The sequence below is a fragment of the Periplaneta americana genome, chromosome 17, assembly GCF_040183065.1.
Source record: "Periplaneta americana isolate PAMFEO1 chromosome 17, P.americana_PAMFEO1_priV1, whole genome shotgun sequence".
In the NCBI taxonomy this organism is placed as follows: Eukaryota; Metazoa; Arthropoda; class Insecta; order Blattodea; family Blattidae; genus Periplaneta; species Periplaneta americana.
The window spans coordinates 6,341,527-6,365,806 of record NC_091133.1 but is presented as its reverse complement, the minus strand read 5'-3'; the positions used below and the strand labels follow the sequence as shown (position 1 = coordinate 6,365,806).

At 37.4% G+C, this 24,280-nt stretch overlaps 1 protein-coding gene across 5 annotated transcripts in view; it reads right to left on the bottom strand.

Annotated features, from left to right (window-relative positions):
- The window catches only part of LOC138693124 (zinc finger protein 235-like), an 80,590-nt gene extending 60,604 nt beyond the window's left edge, over positions 1–19,986 (bottom strand). The window contains exons 1-5 of one of the 5 annotated variants that reach the window (XR_011330231.1): positions 19,743–19,945; positions 16,491–16,588; positions 13,991–14,146; positions 12,148–12,285; positions 5,900–5,982 (exon numbers count right to left, since the gene is read on the bottom strand). Coding sequence is in view for 3 of the 5 variants with exons in the window: in XM_069816769.1 (XP_069672870.1) it covers positions 5,900–5,982; positions 12,148–12,285; positions 13,991–14,146; positions 16,491–16,583 (470 nt within the window). In the remaining 2 variants the exon portion in view is untranslated. Of the gene's footprint in view, positions 1–5,899; positions 5,983–12,147; positions 12,286–13,990; positions 14,147–16,490; positions 16,589–19,742 lie in introns of all 5 variants that reach the window. The other 4 variants (XR_011330230.1, XM_069816769.1, XM_069816766.1 and 1 more) reach the window with 4 other exon arrangements.
- Between the last annotated feature and the right edge of the window lie 4,294 nt (positions 19,987–24,280).

The window sequence follows — 24,280 nt, the reverse complement described above, 5'->3', positions numbered from 1 at the left end:
AAGCCACCACCATGATTTAGCTCTCCTCCTGATGACTGATGTTGTACAGTGGAATGTGAACAGTGTACGCAGCAGATATACAGAATTACAACAATTGATCTATCATGAGAACCCTGCTATTTTATGTCTTCAAGAGACACATCTCCGGCTTGAAATCTTCTAGAGTATCTCGGGATACTACGTTCACTGGTACGATCAACTTGCCGGTATTCGTGCCAACGGAGGTTGCGCCCGCCTCCTCCGCCAAAGTATCTTTTCCTCTGTTATCAACATTAACAGTCCACAACAATGCATAGCCGCTAGAGTAACTTTACCTAACACAGACTTTTTAATAGTCTCTGTTTATATGTCCCCAGATAAACCTTTCACAGTGGGTGAAATTGAACATATTGTCTCGCAGATCTGATAGTGGGGGATTTCAATGCTTACCGCCACTCTTGGGGCTCAAATTCTGACGATGACAGAGGATATAAAATAGCAGAGGTATGTACCCGTCGAAATCTCATTACCCTGAAATCAGTGGAAGCAACACATTTCTCCTTTGCTTACGGTACTTACTCCATGATAGATATCTCCATTTGTAGCCCAGTTTTGTCCACGCATGTCGAATGGTCTGTAATTCATGACCTACATGGCAGTGACCACTAACCCATTCGAATGCGTACGTCCGCTTTACGTCCTGAGGAATCTCACTCTCCTAACTGAGTTATTAAGAATGCGGACTGCGTCGAATTTTCGGAATCCATATCATTCGATGATAACGGACATGAAAGTGTGAGAACATTTCTCAAATGTGGTTACAAAGACAGCAGAATTATCTATCACCCAGTCGTCCTACAGGCCAAAACGTTTCTCCGTCCCCTGGTGTACGTATGCCTCCAGAGATGCAATCCGAGACCGCAAACGTGCCTTACGCCAATTTGAGCGCCATCCGACCCAAGAAAATTTTGTCCAGTCTAAACGTCTTCGAGCAAAAGGTCGTCGTACTGTGTGCGATGCTAAGAAAACGCTCTGGACAAATTACGTCAATTCATTGAAAAAGAACGTCCCAGCTAACATAGTAAGGGACAAAGTCCGTCGGATAATGGGGAAACGTAGTTCTGTAATTCCGGGCCTTCGGAACAATGGTGTAACGACCACCAGTTCCATAGTAATTGGTAAAATATTTGCTACAACTTTTGCACAAATAAGCAACTCAAGGAATTATGACCCGGAATTTCTGAAAATCAAAGATGCTGCAGAAAAACGAAACCTAAATTTTAAATCTGATAACGCTGCAGACTAAATTGCACCATTCAGATCTGAGGAGCTGAAGGTGGCACTAGACACATCACCTGACCCTGACAACATCCATAATCGCATGCTTCGCCATTTTCCCCCAGCTGGTAAATCCTTTCCTCTGTGAATATACAACAGAATCAGGACTGAGGGGCGATTTCCATGTGCTTGTCGTTCCGCCATTGTAATCGCAGTCCAGAAATCGGGAAAAGAGTCATCTTTACCTGCAAGCAATAGGCAAATTTGTCCCAAGCGCTGCGTATATAAGGTTATGCAAAAGATGATAAGTAAACGCCTGATGTGGGTACTCGAATCGGAAAACGGAATATCTACTATCCAATGTGATTTTCGTAAGCACAGATCCGCCGCAGAACATCTTGTTCGGCTGGAGACCGCCATTAGAGATGCTTTCCTCGTTAAGAAAAATCTTGTGGCCGTCTTCTTTGATCTAGAAAAGGCTTACGATACCACATGGCGGTATAGCATTCTGCAAACTCTGCATGATTGGGGACTGCGTAGCTGTATACCAACATTTATGGAGAAGTTCATGGCAGAGCGGCATTTCCGACTTCCAGTAGGCACCACACTTTCTGACATCTCCAAGAAAACGGCGTTTCGCATGGGTCTGTATTAAGCGTTCTTCTTTTCTGGATTGCGATCAATGAAATTGGCCACTGTATCTTCTCTGTTGAACGTTGATGACTTTAGTTTATATTACAGTTCCCAATTCTTCCACCCACCGTTTGACAGTTGCAACTGTTCATCAACGTGCTATCAGAATAGGTTGTTCGCAATGAGTTTAAATTCTCCACTCTAAAAACGCAGTGTGTCTACGTCGCCAACCATCGATGGACTCCATACACATTCTGAACTGCGTCTTAATGGAGTGCAATATACAGACACTGCGAGATTTGTGGGCCTTATCTTTGATTATGAATTAACGTGGGAGGCGCATATACGTAATTAGAGTAGACGTTGTGAAACATCGTTAAATATCTTACGCCCTTTGTCAGGGGTTCGCTGGGGTGCGGACCGCATATAGTGCTTTACGTCCATATCCCGTCCTTATCCGGTCAAAGCTGGATTATGGATCTTTTATTTATCGTTCAGCAAATAAATCCAAGTTACGTCTCTTAAACACTATCCATTATCATGGGATATGACTCCCTACAGAGGCCTTCCGAATGAGTCGAATAGAGAGCCTGTATTGGGAAGTGGGAGAACAATCACTGTATCGGCGACGTAATGTGTTGTTGTGCTCATACGCGGTTAAGTTCTGCTCACAGCCTGAGCACAGTAATTACGACTCCTTTTACCATCCGTCTCTTTACGGCCGATACAGTGAAAAACCCACGAGGATTTCGCCCAGCAGGCTTACGCTTTCGTGAACTGCTCTCTGAGCTCCACATCCGCCTGCCAACAGTTCGCACACTGGAACATACAACCACTCCACTGTGGATTATGCGACGTCCCATATTTGATATATGTCTGTGCCGAAGTTTTAAGAATTTTACAGCAGCTTTTGTTTATAGACTTCGTTTTAGTGAATTTTTATCACAGGTTCAAAATTATTCATTAGTTTTTACTGACGGATCCTGAGTAAATGATTGTGTTGGTTGTTCCTTTGTTGCAAATGGACAGATATTTAAATATAAATTGAGCCAGTACACTAGTGTATTTACCGCAGAACTATATGGTTTTTATAGAGTTTTTTGTTTCTAATTAGACAACCCCAGGGCCGATTCCTTATCCGCTCCGACTCTTTAAGAGCCATTCAGTCCCTGCAGCGCTTGAATTCTGATGATCCACTTGTGTTCAGAACCCAGGAACTTTTCCACAGTCTCCTAACCTCTGATTATGAGATTGGAATAGTGTGCACTCTGGGTCACGTTGGCATTCCGGATGCTGCAGCAAGGGACGGTGCTATGATTGGGTCTGAGGTGTTTTGGCATGAGAGGTGGCAAGATAATCAAGATTATCTGAAACATATCTTATGGTGGCAATGCGAAGAAGAATGGTCTGCACTAGTGGGAAATAAATTACGAGTTTGGGATTCGTCCAGAAGAGCGTTACGAGACAAGGAGGTTTTACTCACCCGGGTTGAGGATTGGCCACTGTCATTTGACACATGGCCATCTCCTATGTGGCGAGCCTCAGCCGGAGTGTGATATGTGCCATGTTCCACTTACAGTGGAGCATTTTTTATTATATTGTAGACCATGTCTGTCGGCAATATGGAATTCGGCCGACTCTACGTGATGCTCTTGGAAATGATTTTAATTGTACAAATGCAGTTCTGAGATTTTTATCGAATACAGGACTTGACAGGGTGATTTAGTTTTTTACTGACCCGTTTTACTTATCCTCCGGAGTGTTTATATCCAGAGGTTATATTCGTTGTTTTATATGTTTTTAACACACTTGACAATTCGGACCTTTTACATCCGAGTATTTTATAAATGCGCCAGATAATTTGTTTCTAGTAATATTTGGTTTATTATTTTATTGTTTGTTTTTAGATCTAGTTGTCTGAGAACCGCTCCCTTTTATGATTTTTATGCATCACCTTGTTGAAACTGCATTTGTTTATCTCGTTTTAACCATGACACCGCTTTTTATTTCTTTTGAGCATTCTGATTATTGTATTGTGTTCCTGTTTTGTAAAGAATTTTAGATAAGGGCGTAAATAGCCATAGTAGCTGACACGCCCTTTGTAAACCCCACTGACTAACTAACGGAACAGCAAACTTCAACCAGTCGTAGAGGTCATATTTTCCCACAATTATGTTCTTCATAAGTAATGTATGACAGTTCAGCATAATCTTCAACACATCCCGTCTACTTTCATGATACACCTCGTATTAAAAGGCAAGGAAAATAGTAAGTTATGTACTGATTAATGAAACGGATAATTCTATACAAGACCTACATCACCACTGTAACTTGGTAGGAAGTAATATTTGAGTGGATAGGCAACATACTATGCTTTAATTGCTGACAAAAATATTGCATGTACAGAGAATAAAATATTAGAAAGTCAAACGCAAAACTTACGCCCTGTCGGAAATTTGGTGATGGTTTGGGAATTGGTAAAAGAATATTAACACACTTTGCAAATGAAGCAATAAAAAGATGCCTGTTAAACAAAAAAACTTAAAACCAATTATATGTCAATATAGAGGAAATTCTTCTTAGTAGTTTGTCTAACATTATTAAAAATTTTATTAACATAATGTATTAATTCATATTTCCGGATGAACAAGTTTAAGTACTGTACTTACTGGCTTTTAAGGAACCCGAAGGTTTATTGTCGCCCTCACATAAGCCCGCCATCGGTCCCTATCCTGAGCAAGATTAATCCAGTCTCTATCATCATATCCCACTTCCCTCAAATCCATTTTAATATTATCTTCCCATCTACGTCTCGGCCTTCCTAAAGGTCTTTTTCCCTCCGGCCTCCCAACTAACACTCTATATGCATTTCTGGATTCGCCCATACCTGCTACATGCCCTGCCCATCTCAAACGTCTGGATTTAATGTTCCTAATTATGTCAGGTGAAGAATACAATGCGTGCAGTTCTGTGTTGTGTAACTTTCTCCATTCTCCTGTAAATTCATCCCTCTTAGCCCCAAATATTTTCCTAAGCAACTTATTCTCAAACACCCTTAACCTATGTTCCTCTCTCAAAGTGAGAGTCCAAGTTTTCTCAACCATAAAGAACAACAGGTAATATAACTGTTTTATAAATTCTAACTTTCAGATTTTTTGACAGCAGACTGGATGATAAAAGCTTCTCAACCGAATAATAACAGGCATTTCCCATACCAATCTTTATATAGCGGACAACACCACTCACAATCTCCTGATTTATCGATCAGGTGTCTCTTCTATATGTAAATCTCATTCTCCCATTGTCTTCTTATCTTCTCCTTCTATGATATTCTTATCTATCACTTCTGTGTCACCATGGTGCTTCCTATAGAGATATCCTGAACTAGCACCAATAGATAGCGCGCATGTGTTTTAAGGGATGAGCTTTGTGTCCATTTGTTTTCCAATATATAAATGTTGAGGATATACGCAGTGTATTAGTATATTAAATACTCTTAAAAACAACTCAAAATGTCAAATTTTTGTTGTGTTCCTATATGTAAAAACCAGGAAAAACTTTTTATCTTCAATCAGGTCCCGAAAGATTCTGAGTATATTTTTTCAACCTTAAAAAAATACTATATGATAGAGTATCATACAAGTTTACGCTGTTATTTATTGTAAATTAAATTACATTATGAAGCAAGAAAATACTGAATTATATTAAATTATACTAGGTTATACAAAATAATTATAAATATAATTTTGACACGCACAGAAAAGAAAGAATGTAATGAACTGTAGCATATGACATAATATAGCCCTGTGCTGCATGGAAGGCTCCTGTCATCTAACAGTAAAACTTCGCATAAGATAATATCCCTATTCGCACAATGTTTCCCTATTCATTCTTAGAACATAGCCAAACCATCCCATAGAATAAGACATTGCAAATTTATTATCTACGTGATAATTTTAATGAAACAATGAAAGAAATAACATTGTGAACATTCGGTCACAACACTCACCTATTGGTCAGAATCTCATTCTCCTCAGCCGTAACTTCCAGTTTCAGCTCGTCCTTGACTGTGTCCAAGTCACACAACTCTTCCTGGAACAGAAATAGGGAAGAGAACACAAAGATGGCGCAAGTTTACATGAAGATTACATCGATTTTCAATCTACAGGCTTACAGTTAAAACATATTCAGTCCAAGCAGAAATTTCAGTAACAAAAAGCAGTTCTTGGAGCTCACATTTCATGAGGTTCTTCCGTTTCTAGCGCCTTAAAAATCTTAAAATTTACTTAGTCTTACGTTAAAAAAGTGTAAAATTGTTAAAAAAGGCATATCCCTTCGACAGACGGCCCGTTTCGACGCTATGTCGCGTCATCTTCAGTGTCTCTTGAACCACTGGTGATCTTGCCTCTATGGTGTACATTTGTCGATGGTAGGGGTGGGGGTGTGTTGTTCCTATGGTGGGGGTGGCTGTTTGTGTGTTATGATGTATTATGACGTCGAATATCTTAAAAATCTGCATAACTGCTATTGTAAGAATAATATGCCAGCACATACTTCAGTATCCAACTTAGCTTGACAATGTCTATGTATTTTCTTTTTGTTTCACCTGAGCTGTGCACATCGGCTCGACCACTCGAACAGCTTATTCGACATCTATACTGTTGGCATTTCCTATCTCTTTTCCCTACTGGGCAGTATTGTAAGATGGGTATGTGCACGAATGGAGGAAACCGAAGTTTCCTGGATAGTTAGGTTGGATCGCTATTACACCTGGAAATCTGCCTCACATAGTCATACAGTTAGCAGCGATAGTGATCATTCAATATACCCTTTGTCTAGTCATTTAGTTGATACACTTGGAAATAGAGATGGGTCGGAGTCGTTCATTGATGCGAGCTAGCTCTTTGACTCCCGCTCCTATTGAGGAGTCGTTCATTGAGAGTCATTCAAAAGAGCGGAGTGGTACAGTGCCCTCCCTCTTTCTCAACCAGTTCGCTCCTAGTGATCACTCCACACTTCACCACCGCACCGCTCCGACTCTTCTACGATAACTGCAGAGTGGGTGTTAACTGTATGATATAGTACACATGCTTCTCAATAGATGCCATTGCAATACACATTCGAATCAGTTTGTATCGGTCTGTGAATGCGGAGAAAAGCTTCATGTACACGTGCAGTAAAGTAAGTCTCCATGACATCCCAGATGGGAGAGAGCCCATTTACATTACTTACGCTATTTTACGAACAATTAATCGTGAAGTATCGATATGTAGTATAAACAGATCAATTAAAAACACTTCTGAAAGTGTTGGTAAAGTAGTATAAATAAGTAAATAGCAATTATAAAAGTGTACAATGCTACATAAAAACGGCTAATGTGCAAACATGATCTATTTAGCAATAAGGAGAACAGAAACATGACAATAGGCAACGTTTAAACGTATCTGTATTGAAGTGTAATTTAAACATCGCACGTCTCACTCTTTGTCATTGCGCATGACCACACTGACGTTGTGGAGGGAGCGGAGTGTTGGGAGTGAGCCAGAAGCAAGAGAGCGAGGTGAAGTTGCCTTGGTCTCCCAAGAGTAGGGAGCGAAATGTAATGAACGACTCGCTCTTTTGTAAGGAGTGAGCGGAGAGCCACTCCAGAGCGGGCGTTGTTCATTCGAAATGACTCGCACATGAGCGACCTATCACTACTTGGAAATCTGCCTTGTCATAGTCATGTAGTTAACAGTGAGAGCTATTACTTAATATTCCGCTTTCAGTAGGAAGATACTAGTCAATGCACTCGGATATTTGTTGTGGCATAGTCATGTTAACAGTTAAAGATATAGTTTAAATGACTCAGAAATCTGTTCCGACGTAATTAGGTAGTGAAGATTATATTGGTGGCATAATGATTATATTGGGAGAATACTGTTTGAGGATTCTCACTTGATAAGGGAATAGTGTTGTGTATGCTGTCATGGAGTGTAGTGATTGAGTTGTACGGAGTTTTGAGAAGGCGGAAGTTACATGTTCATTGTGAGTTATCGTTCTAGAAGTTTCAGGTCACAGGGATGTATATTGTGTATGAACAGAGATTTGGTAAATGGGTACAATATTGATATCATATCGTCGCCTGAATGCAAGAACTAGGTAACTTGATTTTTCATATTTTGTGACATTGCCTATTTACTTATTTATTGCACTAAGAAATATGTCTCGTTTTCTTTTACCTATTTGTTATATTGAAAAATAGATGTCGCTGGTATCATTCGATCAGTTACCAAGATCCTGGATTATATTTTGTGCGATTTTTGCTATGCTATAAAAGAGGTAATTAAAAAAAGTAAATTTCGAGTTACCTAGTTCTTGCATTCAGGCGACGATATGTTGGCTGTTTTGATATCATTCGATTTATATTCCTCCTCTCATTAGTTTACGCCGTAATTGTAATTAATATATTGTACAGATGTGTGGTGATAGACGTTACATATTATATACATGGCTTCCTGCCGGAAGTAGCCTGACAGCATGTATTTCTAGTCACAGTATTCATTAATGTTATTATTGTTATTACTTTTCATCATGCGTTTTGTTAATTAATCTTAATCACTTCATTGTGCACATTTGTAATTCTTATGTTATACATTCAGTTAAATTATATATTATATTACTTAAAGAACTGTATGGATTATTCTCACGATTCCACTAAGCAAATCAATCATATCCAGCTTGCCTTCTACATCTGATTTAGTAGCCGTAACAAACGGTCTCAAATGGTAGATAGAGAGTCGATCGTCTCACACCACAATATCTAACATGAAATAATGCTCTCCATAAAGCATTCCTTGTTATTTAAATGGAATACTTGATATTTTTGTTCCAATATTTTATGCTCTGGTAGGTAAAGGGCCTTTTTAAGTACATTACTTAGTTCTTTCGCATGTCTGGTAAAATATTAATACTATGTAATGAACCCAAAATTTTTCCTATGATTTCTGACAGCCCACGTAAAGTCAAGCCAAGGCATCATTGAATTTCTTTTTTTGAAAGGGCATCAGTCACCTAACGTAAATATTAAGAAAACAGAAAAAAAACTGTATTAAGTGAAACAGACGTTTATAAAATATGTGTTTTATTATTTTTCCGTTTCATCAACATGTACCATACATTTTGGGAATAATTTGTATTGTAGCATTAATTATGTATTCTTTTTATTTCTAAATTTTTTTAAATGATGCCCTTTCAACACAAATTAATGATTTAATGAATGAAACAATTAAATTTTATTTTTATTGAATGAACAGTGAAGTTATTTATTACAATAACGTTAAACCAATCACTTATGAAAAATAATATAGAATAGTATAGTATAGTATAGGATACAAAATTGGTTTTCTTGTGAAAATGAACACACTATATCAGCCTAGTCATCATCTTGTCTAAGAACTGCTGTTGTCATTGGCCAGTTCACAATGTCATTATAAAGTTCAGTCTTTTCCTCTGGTACAAAGTCTTTCAATCTTACAAAATCACTCATTTTACTTGATTTAATAGGGACTTTCCCTGATGTATATGCCTTCTCTGTGCGGGTTGGATCACTTGATACCGGTGGAGCGCCATCTGAAAAGTATGAACGTTGAGGCCATTGATAGTGGTGCAACCTGTGACATAACCCTTTTTATCTTTCTCAAAAATGAAGGGGCCACCGGCGAAGCTCAGTCGGCTAAGGCACTTGCCTGCCAAACCGGAGTTGCGTTCGGGCGCAGGTTCGATCCCCGCTTGGGCTGATTACCTGGTTGGGTTTTTTCCGAGGTTTTCCCAACCATAAGGCAAATGTCAGGTAATCTATGGCGAATCCTCGGCCTCATCTCGCCAAATATCAACTCGCTATCACCAATCCCATCGACGCTAAATAACCTCGTAGTTGATACAGTGTCGTTAAATAACCAACATCCGTTCTTTTCTCAGCTTAAGCTCGCTTCCAATCGAAACTGGTATCTTCTTGTAGTAATCCTTCCACAACTGCTTGTAATCACAGATCTCTGATGCTTCTACTTCTTTAACAGTAAATTTTCCTGGTTTTGCACTAAGACTGTTGTGTTCAACTACATCATGAATAGTGTATATCCTATTATGTCTCCATAGCCTACGCTTTATGACCCCAAAATCTCCGTCACAGGGCAGAAAACTGTGCCCCCTGACAGGAAAAAACTCTTCTGTTTTGTTGAATTGTGCATAGGAGAAGTCTTGGGAATTATGTCTACAGCCTACTAGCAGGGACGAACTGCTGTCTAGAAAGACAGTTACGACTTATGTTAAACATGATTATATTTTGTTTGTAGGTTGCCACATTAGACTTGCGGCTTTGTTTCGCAAATATCCCTACTCACTGAATAAAATGCCACTTTCAAAACTTGTACTGTAAATAACTACTGCACTCAAAATACAGCTTGCTATAATTCTCCCAAGCCTTGTGTATGTTAAATGTGAGAGTCTAAATTTAGTCTTTAACCTTTTGGAAAGAGCATTTAGGTAACATCAATCATTAAGACATATTCAAGATGGTAATATTAGGCGTCCTCACTCTATATAACAAGATCTCATACCTTGCAAATAATAACTGTATTATCTTTGAAAGAGTTTTATTTCAAACTTAAACAAAATAGCGATATCACACTTTAAGTTAAGGCAGTTCTGCACCAAAACAAGTAATAAATAGCATGCAGATAGTTTTACTGTATCCCTCTAAACAAACATTTGTTTTAACTATAATAATAATAATAATAATAATAATAATAATAATAATAATAATAATAATAATAATAATATAATTATTTCTTATACTAATTATTATTATTATTATTATTATTATTATTATTATTATTATTATTATTATTATGATTTATTTATTTATTTAATCTGGCAGAGCTAAGGCCAGTAGGCCTTCTCTTCCGCCCAGTCAGACTCTAATTCTAATTGAATACAATTGCTTACATAGATCATAAAACAACATGAAAGTAAATAATGAAAGTTGGATAAGTAATGTTAGTGTGACAATAATCAACATTGGTAAGAAATAGTTATAATAATAATAATAATAATAATAATAATAATAATAATAATAATAATAATGAGATAATTTAGACATTTATCTGTGATATATAGAGGGTGTAACAACTTTAATGTTTAGAATTTCTGGAACATGTTCCCTGACACGTTCTACGTTGATTAAACCTAACATATCTATATCCGAAATTGAGAGGTTACAGAGGTAACAGAGCTGGAAAAAATAGAACTTCTTACAGCTCCAAGCATTATACCGTCTATACAAGGCCTATTTTATGGCATTACTAAGTAGAGATACATAAGAAACATTTGAAAAGCAGTGAATGAAGGAAATTTTACTTTTAAGAGAAATTAAATTAAAATTGTTTAGGTTGCTAAGGAAACGAAACAGACAACAGTTTAAAATAACAGTTGTGAGAAAAATAAACAGTATTGTGACTAGTCTTTTTATTGAGTTTTGACCATTAGAACATGCCTTTTGTGTACACACATCAGGAATACGCCGACATAGTTTATGTGTATGGACTGTGTGATGGCAATGCAACAGCAGCTGTTTTGGCATATCAAGCACGGTTCCCAAATCGTAGGATTCCTAGTGCACAGGTATTTTCACGTGCCTATTGGCAAATTTCAAGAAGTACAGTGTTTGGAATCTTAAGGACATTTTTTTTTTTCAACTTTGCACTGCTTCTTTCATACTCACAAGTAGTTGATATTAAAATGTAATATGGTACTAATAAAAATAATGACATAGACATGTCACTTTCGGAAATTGGTGTTACTTCTTTCAGTATTCAGCGATAAAATTAAACTCAAAAATTTAACTTTGGGGTACAAATACTCCAAACCTATAGAAATTTGGATATAGTATGTTAGGTTTAATCGACGTAGAACGTGTCAGGGAACATGTTCCAGAAATTCTAAACATTAAAGTTGTTACACCCGGTATAACCATTAAACATTGAGAAACCTGAAACAGCTATTATTGTTAGAAAAATATTTCGTTAGCCTATTCTTAAATTGGTCTGATGTCTGACAGTCACTGACATTACTCGGTAGGGAATTCCAAAGCTGAGGAACAGCCACAGTGAAAGAAGATGAATATGAGGATAGGTGAGGAAAACTATAGCTGTACAGAGAAGAACAAAGCCAAGTTAAACATTGGAAAGAAGAGCCAGCACACCAATGAGCTCCACTCACCTCGGCTTCACACTTCACCACGGGAAAATTATTGGGCAATGTAATTTCTTCAGATTTTATATTTGATGTGAGATCATAGCTGTGGTCCACGCATTCCTCCTTCATCCTAGTCTCGTGCAGCTCCAATAACTTCCGTTCCTGCAGAACAAAGAGGAATAATGAATAAGTAATATATTACAATGTGACAGAAGCTGATCAGAAGTGTTACAGGTTGCACTCTGGTCTGCATGCCAGTGCTTCAACACTATTTGCTGCACAGGCGAGCAATTGTGGACACACACTCGACACAGTTCGGCCACCTACCACAGGATTAACTGACAGCGACTCCCATTCCAACTAAATTAAAAGCGGGCATGGTAAAAATTAACATTGGGGAAGAAATCATCGAAATGTTTGATTTAGTGAATGTTCAGCATTGAAGTTTCTATGACTATTTCGTTTATATGAAGTCATTCCATTTTCGACCAATGAAGTGTAATGAAATTTTGAATTCCAACCAATCACAGTCACACTTTGCGATAATTTTTGCAGCTAGATTTATTGCTATCAATTTATCGCATGGTCGTTCTTTTGTTTAGTCGTTGTCGCCAACTGTTTCCCCGTAAATTGATGATCATGAATACATTAAGATGCAACTACACGGTTAAACATTTTTTTCAACTTTAAAACAATGAATGCAACATTGATATTTAATATTAATTAATATATTTACGCAGTGAAGACGACGTTCAAAATGGCGCACCATGTAGACACAAAATCTTCATGCATCTTAATTGACGTACCTTTTAAACTTGATTCTTTCTATATTCTTCTCAGATTGCACGCATACGCGATTGGAATATTGAAATGTGTAGATGCAGCTTTAGTTACACTCTACAGCGAGAATGCGTTTTTTTTAGCTATAAAAAAATGCTTTCGTGTAGCACTGATTGTTACGGTCCAAATAAGGCACAGCTGACATTGGTCCTGCTCCCACAGGTAACTTAAAACACGAGTTTTATTACGCCATACGGAAGGCAGTTTGATCAAATACCTTATTATTACTATGCAAGGTCTTTGGGTTTGATATACGATGATGTTACATAAATTTGAACATCTCACTCTCTATTAATTGTTTCATTTCGTTCACAAAATACAATTTTTATAGGCTAAAATTATATGTTAATTAGGCGTATCTATACAGAGATGGCTTTACTGTGTAGCAACAAGTCTCGCTGTGAATATATAGGCATTGGTAAATAGCTGTCCCCACTGTTACTGTTAAATTAAATTATGATTTCAGTAGATAATGAAAATAAATTTATGTTATAATAATAAGAGAAAAGTGCAGTACATGTAATTAACATTGTTAAACCTGTATTTCGCTTTTCGCAATTGGCATTACTGAATAATAACATCGAATTTCTTTATTGCAGTAATCGATATTCATCTGCGAGTATTTCAACTTCATAATGTCTGAATAGGTTAAGTATTCGTTAATATACAATTAATAACATTTAAAAATATTGGAGTGCAAGAGGTCAAATGACTTTATTGTCAAACGCCTGGCATTAGAAAACAACAACATTTTGTGATCGAATTTTAGGCATATATTATTTACATTTTTATTTTATTCATGAAATAGTCCTAATAAATGTCACTCGAGGTCTGAGATTTCCCAAATAAATCCAAATCTCAGACCTCTCATGACATTACTAGAGATAAAATTGAGGTGGAAAAGATTCACGAAAGATATAGGATGAAGAAATGGACAGCATGAGAGCAACAATCGTATCCTCTGGTCATCTGAATCTAGCAGTCATATCAGCTAGTACATAACAGAGAGAACTACAGACCTACTCACTTCATAAACTGCACTCTTCTCATCTTCATTTTTCATGACGGGAAACTCAACTGACATAGGAGTTTCATCAAATGTCATCTCTGTCTTTACATCATAGCCATGGTCCATACATTCTGCTTTTATTCCAGTCATTCGCAGATCTATTATTTTTCCCTCCTGCAACACACAAAACATAATAATTATGAAATACATCACATATAGTTGTTCATGAATAATCAATAACCATTTGTAATGTCTCTCCTCTCTATATATCAACGATCGCATGTATACACCCTCCATAGTCAATAATGAAATAATTTGTAGGCAAATCCTCGTGACGCAGCATATAAAAGAATAACTCTACAAATGATATTGTTCTGTCCAAGTACATGCTTACTTCCTTTTATATTTCCACATACAAATACATTTCAGTTCTGAATGACTGTTCAGTTATTGCAGAAAATGTGTGCCAGGAAATATAGAACAAGTTTTAAAATGAGTTATTGTATTAGATGTTTCTTCTGAGAGTAATCTGTGGCAGAAAATAGTAGTTATTCTGTTTAATGTTGATTCAAGTTGAAATTATGTGCGACCTCTGACATTTCTGCCTATATTACTGTTGTGCCCAGGGATTATGATAAGCAATCATAACCTTGTTATGACCATAAGCAATATATTTTCACTTTATTTGAAAGTAATGAAATCGTACTTATTAAAACATTCAGACACGCCTTTACATGTGACAGAGATCGCTTCTTGTTTCGACATATTACAGAGTACAGTTTAGCTAACTCAGCAGAGTCCAGTCCTTAAACAAGATCGGAAATGCGTACGCTTGCATTTTAGCACAAAGTCATTCTTATGCAACAGCCGACATGCACATAGATTAAGCAGTAGTTTTTAACAAACCGCGTCTCTCGCGAGATTCCTGATTGGATATTCGTTTGAAGTCAAAATTTCTATTGGTTAAATCAAAAACAGAGATTCAGTCGTGAGAGTTCCTTAAACCTGTATTGCTCCAAGTGACAACAGGAAATGCCGATCTGAAATAATGGTTAAGAATCAGAAGCGTGGTATTTAGTGAAAGCAATACCGTCTTTTTAGAAGATTCGCGGGCAAAATAGCGTCACTCTGTTACGTCACAAAGGACGTGGTTCGAGAACTTATAAATGGACATGAAACGTCCAAATCGCGGTCATTAGTCATTGGTCAAGACAGCGGTCATGCAGTAGCAATCGTAACTTCCCGACGTCCAGAAAGAAGGCAGAAAATGGCATCATCTTTGAATTGCACCAGGTACGCCCTACAATCAACTGTAAGTAAGATCATCAGTTCAATTCTTGTACTTTACATTTAACTACTTCATTTTCATACTTTAAAATTAACAACAATTTTGATACTCCTTAAATCGTTCAATTTCAATATTTTATCTGTAATAAATTGATATCTTATTAATAAACTTAGTAATAGTGAATTTCTACACTTGTGATTATTTCGAAAGCCTGAGAGCATATTCTAAGAAGGAATCCCTCCTATCCATAAACAAGTACAGTATATAAATCATGTCAGAGAGTTAGGAAGTAGAACGCAGTGTGTAATTCGTTTGTGTTGTCTTGACAGTATGATATAACTCGCGATGTTCTCAAAGATAAGCCATCCGCCCTTGTCGTGGCAAGTGGCACGCCAAAATACTGCTGTTAGATATGGCACAATATTACTATAGCAAGACAAGTTCCAATAGACGCTATTTAATCCACAACTGAAAGCTATCACCAAGATAAAAAATAAATGAGTGCCATATTTTGAGCAGCAACATCTCCTTGCTGATGAAACTAGTAACAAGCCACCACAAATAACCTATTCTCCCAGTTTAAGAACTGAAATTGCCAGGCACAATAGTCGATTAGTCTTTATTGGGTTAGAAATTTCGTCATGAAACTTCAAAAATTGTATCATACTGCAGTCTACCCAGCATTCTGATTGGTGCAAACAGCTACAATACGTGGCGAAATCTAGTTCCATAGACTAAATACAGTGCGTCCGCAAACTCACTCCATAATGAGAAGACGGCGATGTATATGCTAGGGGCTGCAGTTATGTTGGGAGGTGGGATTCACTCCACTCGAAAGTCAATGCTGAACACGTGTGAATGATTTTACTGACAGCTTAAAACTTCCCGCTAGAAGATCGAGTGTCTCTCCTCGCTGCGGAGTGAGTTCACGGACACATTGTATAATGGCTAGAGAGATAACCATACCATATCCCTGTACTAGTTGGGCTATAGCGCACCATTCTTAAAGTATGCAGACGTGAGGTCAGCAGTCAGCTGATCGGCCTTGTTCATGTGAATGCTGTCACGCCCACTGTATTGTATTTATTTATATTCCATGCTACCTATTCATACATCGCTTCATAGCTAGAACATGGTTATTCTAGGACGATTTTCCGCCACAAGGTAAGCTATATTTTCATAAACCAGGCATTCAGAAAATAAATAGTAATTGCTCTCAATACAGGCTACCTCAGACAAAGATTTTTCATCTTCTGTATTTGTCTTATTACTTCTTTCTTTTGCCAGAGGGTCGATACCACATTCCAGTTTAATCACGTCCATCACAACTGAAAAATAAAATAAGAAACTGAAATAAACATTCAATATGTTAGCATTTCCTATATATTTACTAGCATGTCAAGCAATAACTTCACGCACTTACAAAAAACGAGCGCAGATGAGCATGTTGATTCCGGGGATGTCGTCCTCAGGATCTGTATTATGTTCACTGTCACTCTGATGACCATATTATTACCATACGACGATTTTCGTATATAAGGTACGTATTTAGGGTGGGTAGGGTGAGCTTACAGCTGTCCCAGTGATCACATCGAGCTTCTACTACTCCATACTATAAATCAAAGGTATTTTCAGTGTGTTTTTTAAATTTCCTAAAGTGCCTGGGACATAACTAACCCTCGACAGCTGGCGCGAAGAAATTAAACGTGAGGACTGGCGCCGGGTAATTTTGATTCGTCAGTTAATGCTATTAATTAATTTTTAAGTACATAAATTAAACAATAGTGGTTGTATTAGTTACGGTTATGTATCTATAACTATAATATGTGTTTTTCCACTTAATATAGAACTTTACCATGCATTTAAAAACATAAAATCATTGTTGAAATAAAGTTCGCTCTGAGAATCAATTGGAATGAAATGGATAGGATAATCACACATTTATTATAAAAAACATCAAGTAAAAATTATTAGTAAGAATATTATAAAATACTCACAGTCAATAACATAAATTATACTATCAATTCATAAACCAGGAATGGATGTCCAAAGTTAATTGTTTCAGTCGCGACTGCCACTAGCTTTTTCTGCACACTGGTAACAAGTTGGAGTGGTATGTTCACGACAAATCATTGTTGCACAGATATGGTATTCAGCTTTTGTTTTCCTGTCGGCACTGGAAGGGCAATATCCACATCTTGTTCTGCTTTTCTTAGGTGGAGGTCCTGGCATCGGAGTTTCTTCACCCACATATCCACTAATTCTCGATCTAAGCGAACGAGGAAGGTTCTCCATAATCAGGCGACGTTTCATATGATCGAGGACCATCACTTCAGATCACTTCAGAAATTCTATTCTGATTAATTTTTCCGACTTCTTTGATTGATAGATGACGAGAGAGTTTATACCAGCTACATTTAGAATGTCATAAAAATGGTAAGTGGCCAGCGATTGCTCACACGTCCGACATTGCATGTGGCACAAAGTGCATCAACAACATCGACACCAGATTTGGTGCAGTTGTAAAACGTGTTTATTTCTGGTTTTTGTTTGACTCCAGTTTCACTGTCAATGGCTGCATCGTAGTGCATCGTTGTTAACAGAAGTACGGTTTTTCCCTTCTTAGGAACATATGACACAAGAGTCATTTGACCATCAAATGCAAATTTACTGGAGTATTGGGCTCTACTTTTGTGCTGAACAAAACTAGGGGGAATCTCTCTTTTATTTTTGCGTATCGTCCCAACTAATGTAAGACGATTGCTGTCCAGCAAGTGTCTCGCCAACGGCACGTTCGTGAGCCAATTATCACATGTTACATTGCGGCCTGTACCACTGATTGGTTCTACTATCTCTTCACAACGGCCGAAGGTGAGTAGTCTACTTTATAAGGACCTTCCGGTTGTTTTCCGGCATAAATCTCCAGGTTCAATGTATAGAACGTTTTCGCGTCAGCAAGTGCAAAAATTTTTATTCCATACTTAGCTGGCTTTGAAGGCAAAAAATATAGTCTAAATTTGCATTTCCTACGAAATGATTCAAGTTTCTCATCTATTGTTGCGTACTCACTAATGCAATAATTCGTTTTGCAATTACTAACGAATGCCTCAAATAAGTCTCGAATTGGTGCAAGATTGTTCAGTACTTTTCTATCATCTCTCGTTTCAATATTGTCAAACCTAAGACAATGCAAGAGAAACAGAAATCGGTACATTGACATTGTGGCTGGAAATATTTCCACTCCCGTTCCATCAGTAGAAAACAAATCCTTGCAGTTCAAGTGGGACGATCGCAATACGCCACCAAGAAATAATAAACCTATCAAAGCTTTTATTTCGGTGGGATCTGTTTTAGTTGCATTTCTTTCTCTCGAAACATTAGGTTGACTTTTCGTTATATATCGGTTAGTGCAATCAGATATATTCTCAATCGTTTCATTGGTAAAAAAACCAATAAAATATATCGGAAGGAGTATCCACAGATTTAGCCCTACCTTTTACTCCAGGTAAATGTGTAACGATATTTGCCGCTCTTGTTCGCACATTTCGTTGTTGACGAGGTGTATCTTTCCATTCAGTAGTTTTGTCTTTACCTAAAATAACATTACAGTCTATGCCACTTGTTTCATCGTCACTTTCACTAGAATCTGCACTTATTTCAGTACTAGTGTCATGTTCACTTTCCGATACGTGATCTTCTTCATTGTCACTAGAATCACCGCCAGTTCTTTCTTCAGGCTGCTTTTCTGGAAACACTTCATCAATTTACCTCTGCATGTGCTCTTGTTCCTCTTCATAATCCATCTTCACTGCTATACAAAACTACACTGACTATTCCACACTTTTAGACACGAGAGAGAAGGAAGTGCACTGTTCACTAAATCTCTACGCGAGGACTGGCGCCATGGGTAAAACTGACCCACCCTTACTATCAAAGAAATAGCTGGACTTCTGTCAACAGAAGAGACTTGTGAACACCTGTGATGTTTAATACAGGATCCCGTTGGAAGGTACTGAAGGCTACAGAAAAGCGGGGTTTTCCAACGAGACACAATAGGCTCGGGTCAAAAATACCCATGAGCCAGTCCTCGAGGGTTAAGATTCGCCTATTTTTGTAACTGTATTGTAAGATTAATTCACAATTATGTAAATTTTTTAATTAAAAAATAAGTAATACTTCGGGTATCACAAACCCCACCAAATTAGTGGTGACATTTTCTTTCACCAGACTGACACAGGGTTAAATCGATGAACCTTTTCAAATTCCTTGGCTTCACGTCACTTAGATATCCTCTCAACTAACCCACTAACCTTGTCACATAATCAGGCTTAGGTATCTCCTCATTTAACCCATAATAAAAATTATGTCAGTCCCATGTGTGGTTTGGGGAATTATAAAAGATTGACCCAGTGATTTAAGCACCTACGTTTTCTCTCGCGTGTGTGGTGTGGTGAGATATCGAAGTTCAAGCAATATACTTACTTTTGAGGAAGAATATAATGCATGCATATACTTGTTCTAGCTGGCAGTTTGCACCTTCAGCCACGTCCAATATTACTACAAAGTAATAAGAATATTGCGATTTGCAAATTGAAATTAATTTAACCGTATGTTCAGGATAAAGTGATCAAAGAAGCTGTGATACCAGTAACTCAGTGGAGATTGAATAATTTAACAATTTTTGGTCTTTATACAAAACTGCCAAATACCATTTATTACCGCTGTCTCTGTTTTAATACATCCACACTATACTGTAGTACTATACTTGTTTTTTTGAAAGATGGGACATGACAGGAGCGTTGCGATCTGGAAAAAAAAACTGAATGTCACATAGCGTGGTAGACCTGTTGCTGTGGTAACAACGGTCGAGTTGCCAAACTTACCGTTCCCAAGTGGTGAGTGCTTAATTAGCTTAATAGCTCTCTTGGCGACATTTATTGTGCACACAATGTTAGCATTGGTACGTTTCGTGTTTGATTATCTGTCGAGTTTTGTATTGTTTTCTTACCTTCCCGTCAATTGTCAATGAATGTTTTAACGTCAGCCGTCTTAACGTCAATTGCTAGCTTCCATCAGCTGGCAACATGGTAGTCCATATTGGCAACATAGCGCTGTAGTTCCAAGCTCGGCCGCTTAACTGTCATGTCCCATTTTTCAAAAAACCAAGTATAGCAATTGTCGTTAAGATGGCTGACGTTAAAACATTCATTGACAATTGACGCGAAGGTAAGAAAACAATACAAAAATCGACAGAGAATCGAGGACGAAACGTACCAATGCTAACATTGTGTGCACAATAAATGTCGCCAAGAAAGCTATTAAGCACTCCCCACATGCGAACTGTAAGTTTGGCAAATCAACTGTTGTTACCATAGCAACAGGCCTACCACGCTATGTGACAGTTGTTTTTCCGATCGCAGTGCTCCTCATGTCCCATCTTAAAAAAAAAAAAAAAAAAAAAACAAGTATAGGCAATAGGCATGTAGTAGGCAAAAAGAAAGATATCATCTGGTCTGTATTTAATAAAAAAAAATGCAAAATCCAAAAGACACTAATTTACTTAGAAACATACTCTTACGTGCTATCAAGCGCTCACTGGTCCCAGTGAATCTATTCTGCAGGTAATAGCGGTGAAAAAAAAAGGGGTGAGCAAAATGAACTCTATAGGCTTACCAGTGCAAGATGAATTTTTATTTTCATTTCATTTATTGTATTCCATCTTTTACATTAGCAATGAAACTTTAAGATGTGGAACAAGTCAACATGTTACTAGATTACAATTGCAATCTTTGCTATTTTTTTACAATTTCAATTTGTTACAATTTTTTGGTGAGATGAAGTGAGATGAGCTGAGCCGAGGATTCGCCAACATATTACCTCGCATTTGCCTTATGGTTGGGGAAAACCTCGGAAAAAACCCAACCAGGTAATCAGACCAAATGGGGATGAAGTGAAGCGAGGCCGAGGACTCGTCATAGACCACCTGGCATCAGTCCCATGACTGGGCAAAACCTCGGGAGAAACCATCCAATCAGACCAAAGGGAGATTCAAGCCCGAGCACAGCTCCGGATCAGCAGACCAGTATACAGTACATATCCAATCAGATTATTAAATTTACAAACCCACACGATTATTCATCAGTTGAGCTATAAAATATAATACATAACAAGTAAGTTAATTCAATTTAAAAGCATCAAGAATTCAATCAGTTGCGATATAGGCCTACAAAATTGATAATACATAGCATGCAAATTACTTCAAATTACAAGCACAAACAATTCATCACTTGAGCTATGCAGATTACTGTTCAATTTACAGCATATAGGCCTACAATTCATCAGCCAAAGTATACAAACATATAGTAAACAGCTTAATTCAATTTACAGGTATATTTACGTTAAGCTATGCAAAATTTTACAATTCATATCAAGTACATTAATTAAATTTATAATCATAAACAATTCACCAGTTGAGTTATACAGACTACTGTTCAATTTAAAGTATATACAATTCATCAGCCAAACTATACAAAGATATACAATAGGCTACATACCTAAAAGATAAATTCAATTGTGGCGTGTGAAGTGCCTGCTAGCCCTTTTAAGGGAGGGCTCCAGGTCCGTGTCCGTCAAAGATCACGCGTAACTACGGAACTCGTTGAACAGTGGGTAAATTAATAAACCAATATGAATAACAAATATAAACGGCCGTTTTAATAACAATTTTAAAAGATATGACTAAATGTAAAACATAAATATAAATAATATAAATTCTGTATGCAGACAGAAAACCAGGCAAATCACGCACAACCAGACAAAACACTGAAACAAGAATACAATTCAAATCTCTCATACTTATAATTCTGTACGCAGACAGAATGTCACTCAACCCATATCCAACCAACTAAAACCCTCACAAGCAAAATACCGTTCCCATCTTTCACAACGAAATCAAGCCATGCAAGCAAGAATATAATAGCAATCATTCATAGCCCATAAAACGATTACACTCAAAATACCATAGAACAGGCAAAGAGGTCTCGGAAAAAAATCACGCACTATCTTGTGGCAACTAGTTCGGGCCACTCGTCACAATTTACATAAATAGTGCCGGGCGATAATAGCTTATCCACTGGGGCCGTCCTCTGGTGCCGACACATACTAGGCTGCACTCCTGGCAATGGATCGCTCTGTTGCGGGCATTGCTAATCAGAATGCGACATGTCACACAGAGATAAATTTGAAAACTAAGTTGCGGTATCTCACTCACCACAACTGCACTGAATAGCCTGCTAACCGCACATCACAACAGGCACACGGTCGACTCGACAGTAAACGATCAGGCGTTCGTTGGTCCCAGACCGCTATCCACAGAATGCCTTCAATCGTGATGGAATCCGTTGACCGCACTGCACCTACTGATCGTCGGTCATCAGAAGATATGCTGTAAATGCGCCGACATCACCGATAGTTGGCTTGAGGTATTACTCACTGAACGCCTCCCAACCTCCGGCGATTTCCACTGACCCCAACCAGACCGATGGTCGCAGCAAGCCATTGTGGAAGTTCATTTATCTCGCGATAAGCTAAGCAGCAGCTTTTCCATAAAACACATACAATAAGTCCACACTCACTCGTTGTCCAATAGTTCTTTTAAACACTAAGCCCAATCAATTTATAAACATTACAATTCATTAGTTGTGTAGAAGGTATGAGTATGTAGAAATTTGGTTAATTCTTTTCTAAAACTTTTCTCTTCTCATGGTCCTTCAAAGATTTAAGATAATTAGGCAGTGCATTGAAGACTGTTATACATGAATAGTGAACTCCTTTTCTCAGACCAACACAGGGTAGATGAAGATCTAATTTATGCCTTGTATTAAAATTATGGATGTCTTTATTAGTACTAAATGTCTCTAGGTTTTTTAAATAAAACACCACTAGAGAAAGAATGTATTCACAAAGTAAGGTCAAGGTTTCTAAATTTTGGAGAATATTTTTACATCATGTCCTTTTATACACACCAGCCATTATTCTTATAGCTTTCTTTTGTAAAACAAATATGTGTTTAGCTTCAGACGAGTTACTTCAGAATAATGATCCATATTTCATCATAGAGTGAAAGTATGCAAAGTAAGACATTTTAAGTACCGTATGCTTATATCACCAAGAGCAGATAAGGTTCTTAATGCAGAACACACAGAACCCAATTTACACGTAATACATTCTACATATATATATGTTTTCCAGTTCAAGTGATTGTCCAACTCTAAACCTAGAAACTTTATGCTTATAGATTCTCTGAGATGAGTTCCATTTAATCGAATACTGTAGGAAACCTGAGGACTAATGTATGTACTATATTGCTCTTCAGTACTAGATAATGTGTTACGCCCATACAAGAAAACAAGAAATAAAAGCATGTTTTGCAGCATGTACATCTATAATAAATGCAATTAATTATAAAATAGTAGGATACAACAAATAATACACATAGCTTCTGTTTAACTTAAAGAGTGTTACATAATGAGGCCTATAATAATTAGCCTAATGTTACATAATCATGTAATACTTACACAGTATGAGCATCATCACACTTCTAGAAACAAATTTAAATTCCTGACTTCTCGCATAACTCAGAAGTGCTTTTTATGCCTTTTGACATCAGTCTTCTTATGTCCGGTGAAATTTTATTTCCTGCAGCAAAATAATTTCTAATGGAAGACCTGAATTGGCTAACATTCCAAGTCCATTGACTTTTTCAGTACCGCAAAGAAACTATATAGGCCTGCATTGTAAGTATTGAATAAATATCTGTATGATCCAAAAACACAGATATAGAGTCGGACTTGGGATATTCTTTTTTACAGAATGAGAGCCTACGTAAAACCCAACTTGTTAGGTGAAAAGTCGAATTCGGCAAATTTTGGACTTGGGATGTTAGTCAATTCAGGTATTCAATTGTAACTGTGTTGGTATAGTATAGTTTTTTTAGTAGGCTGTATCAACATCTCAGGTTA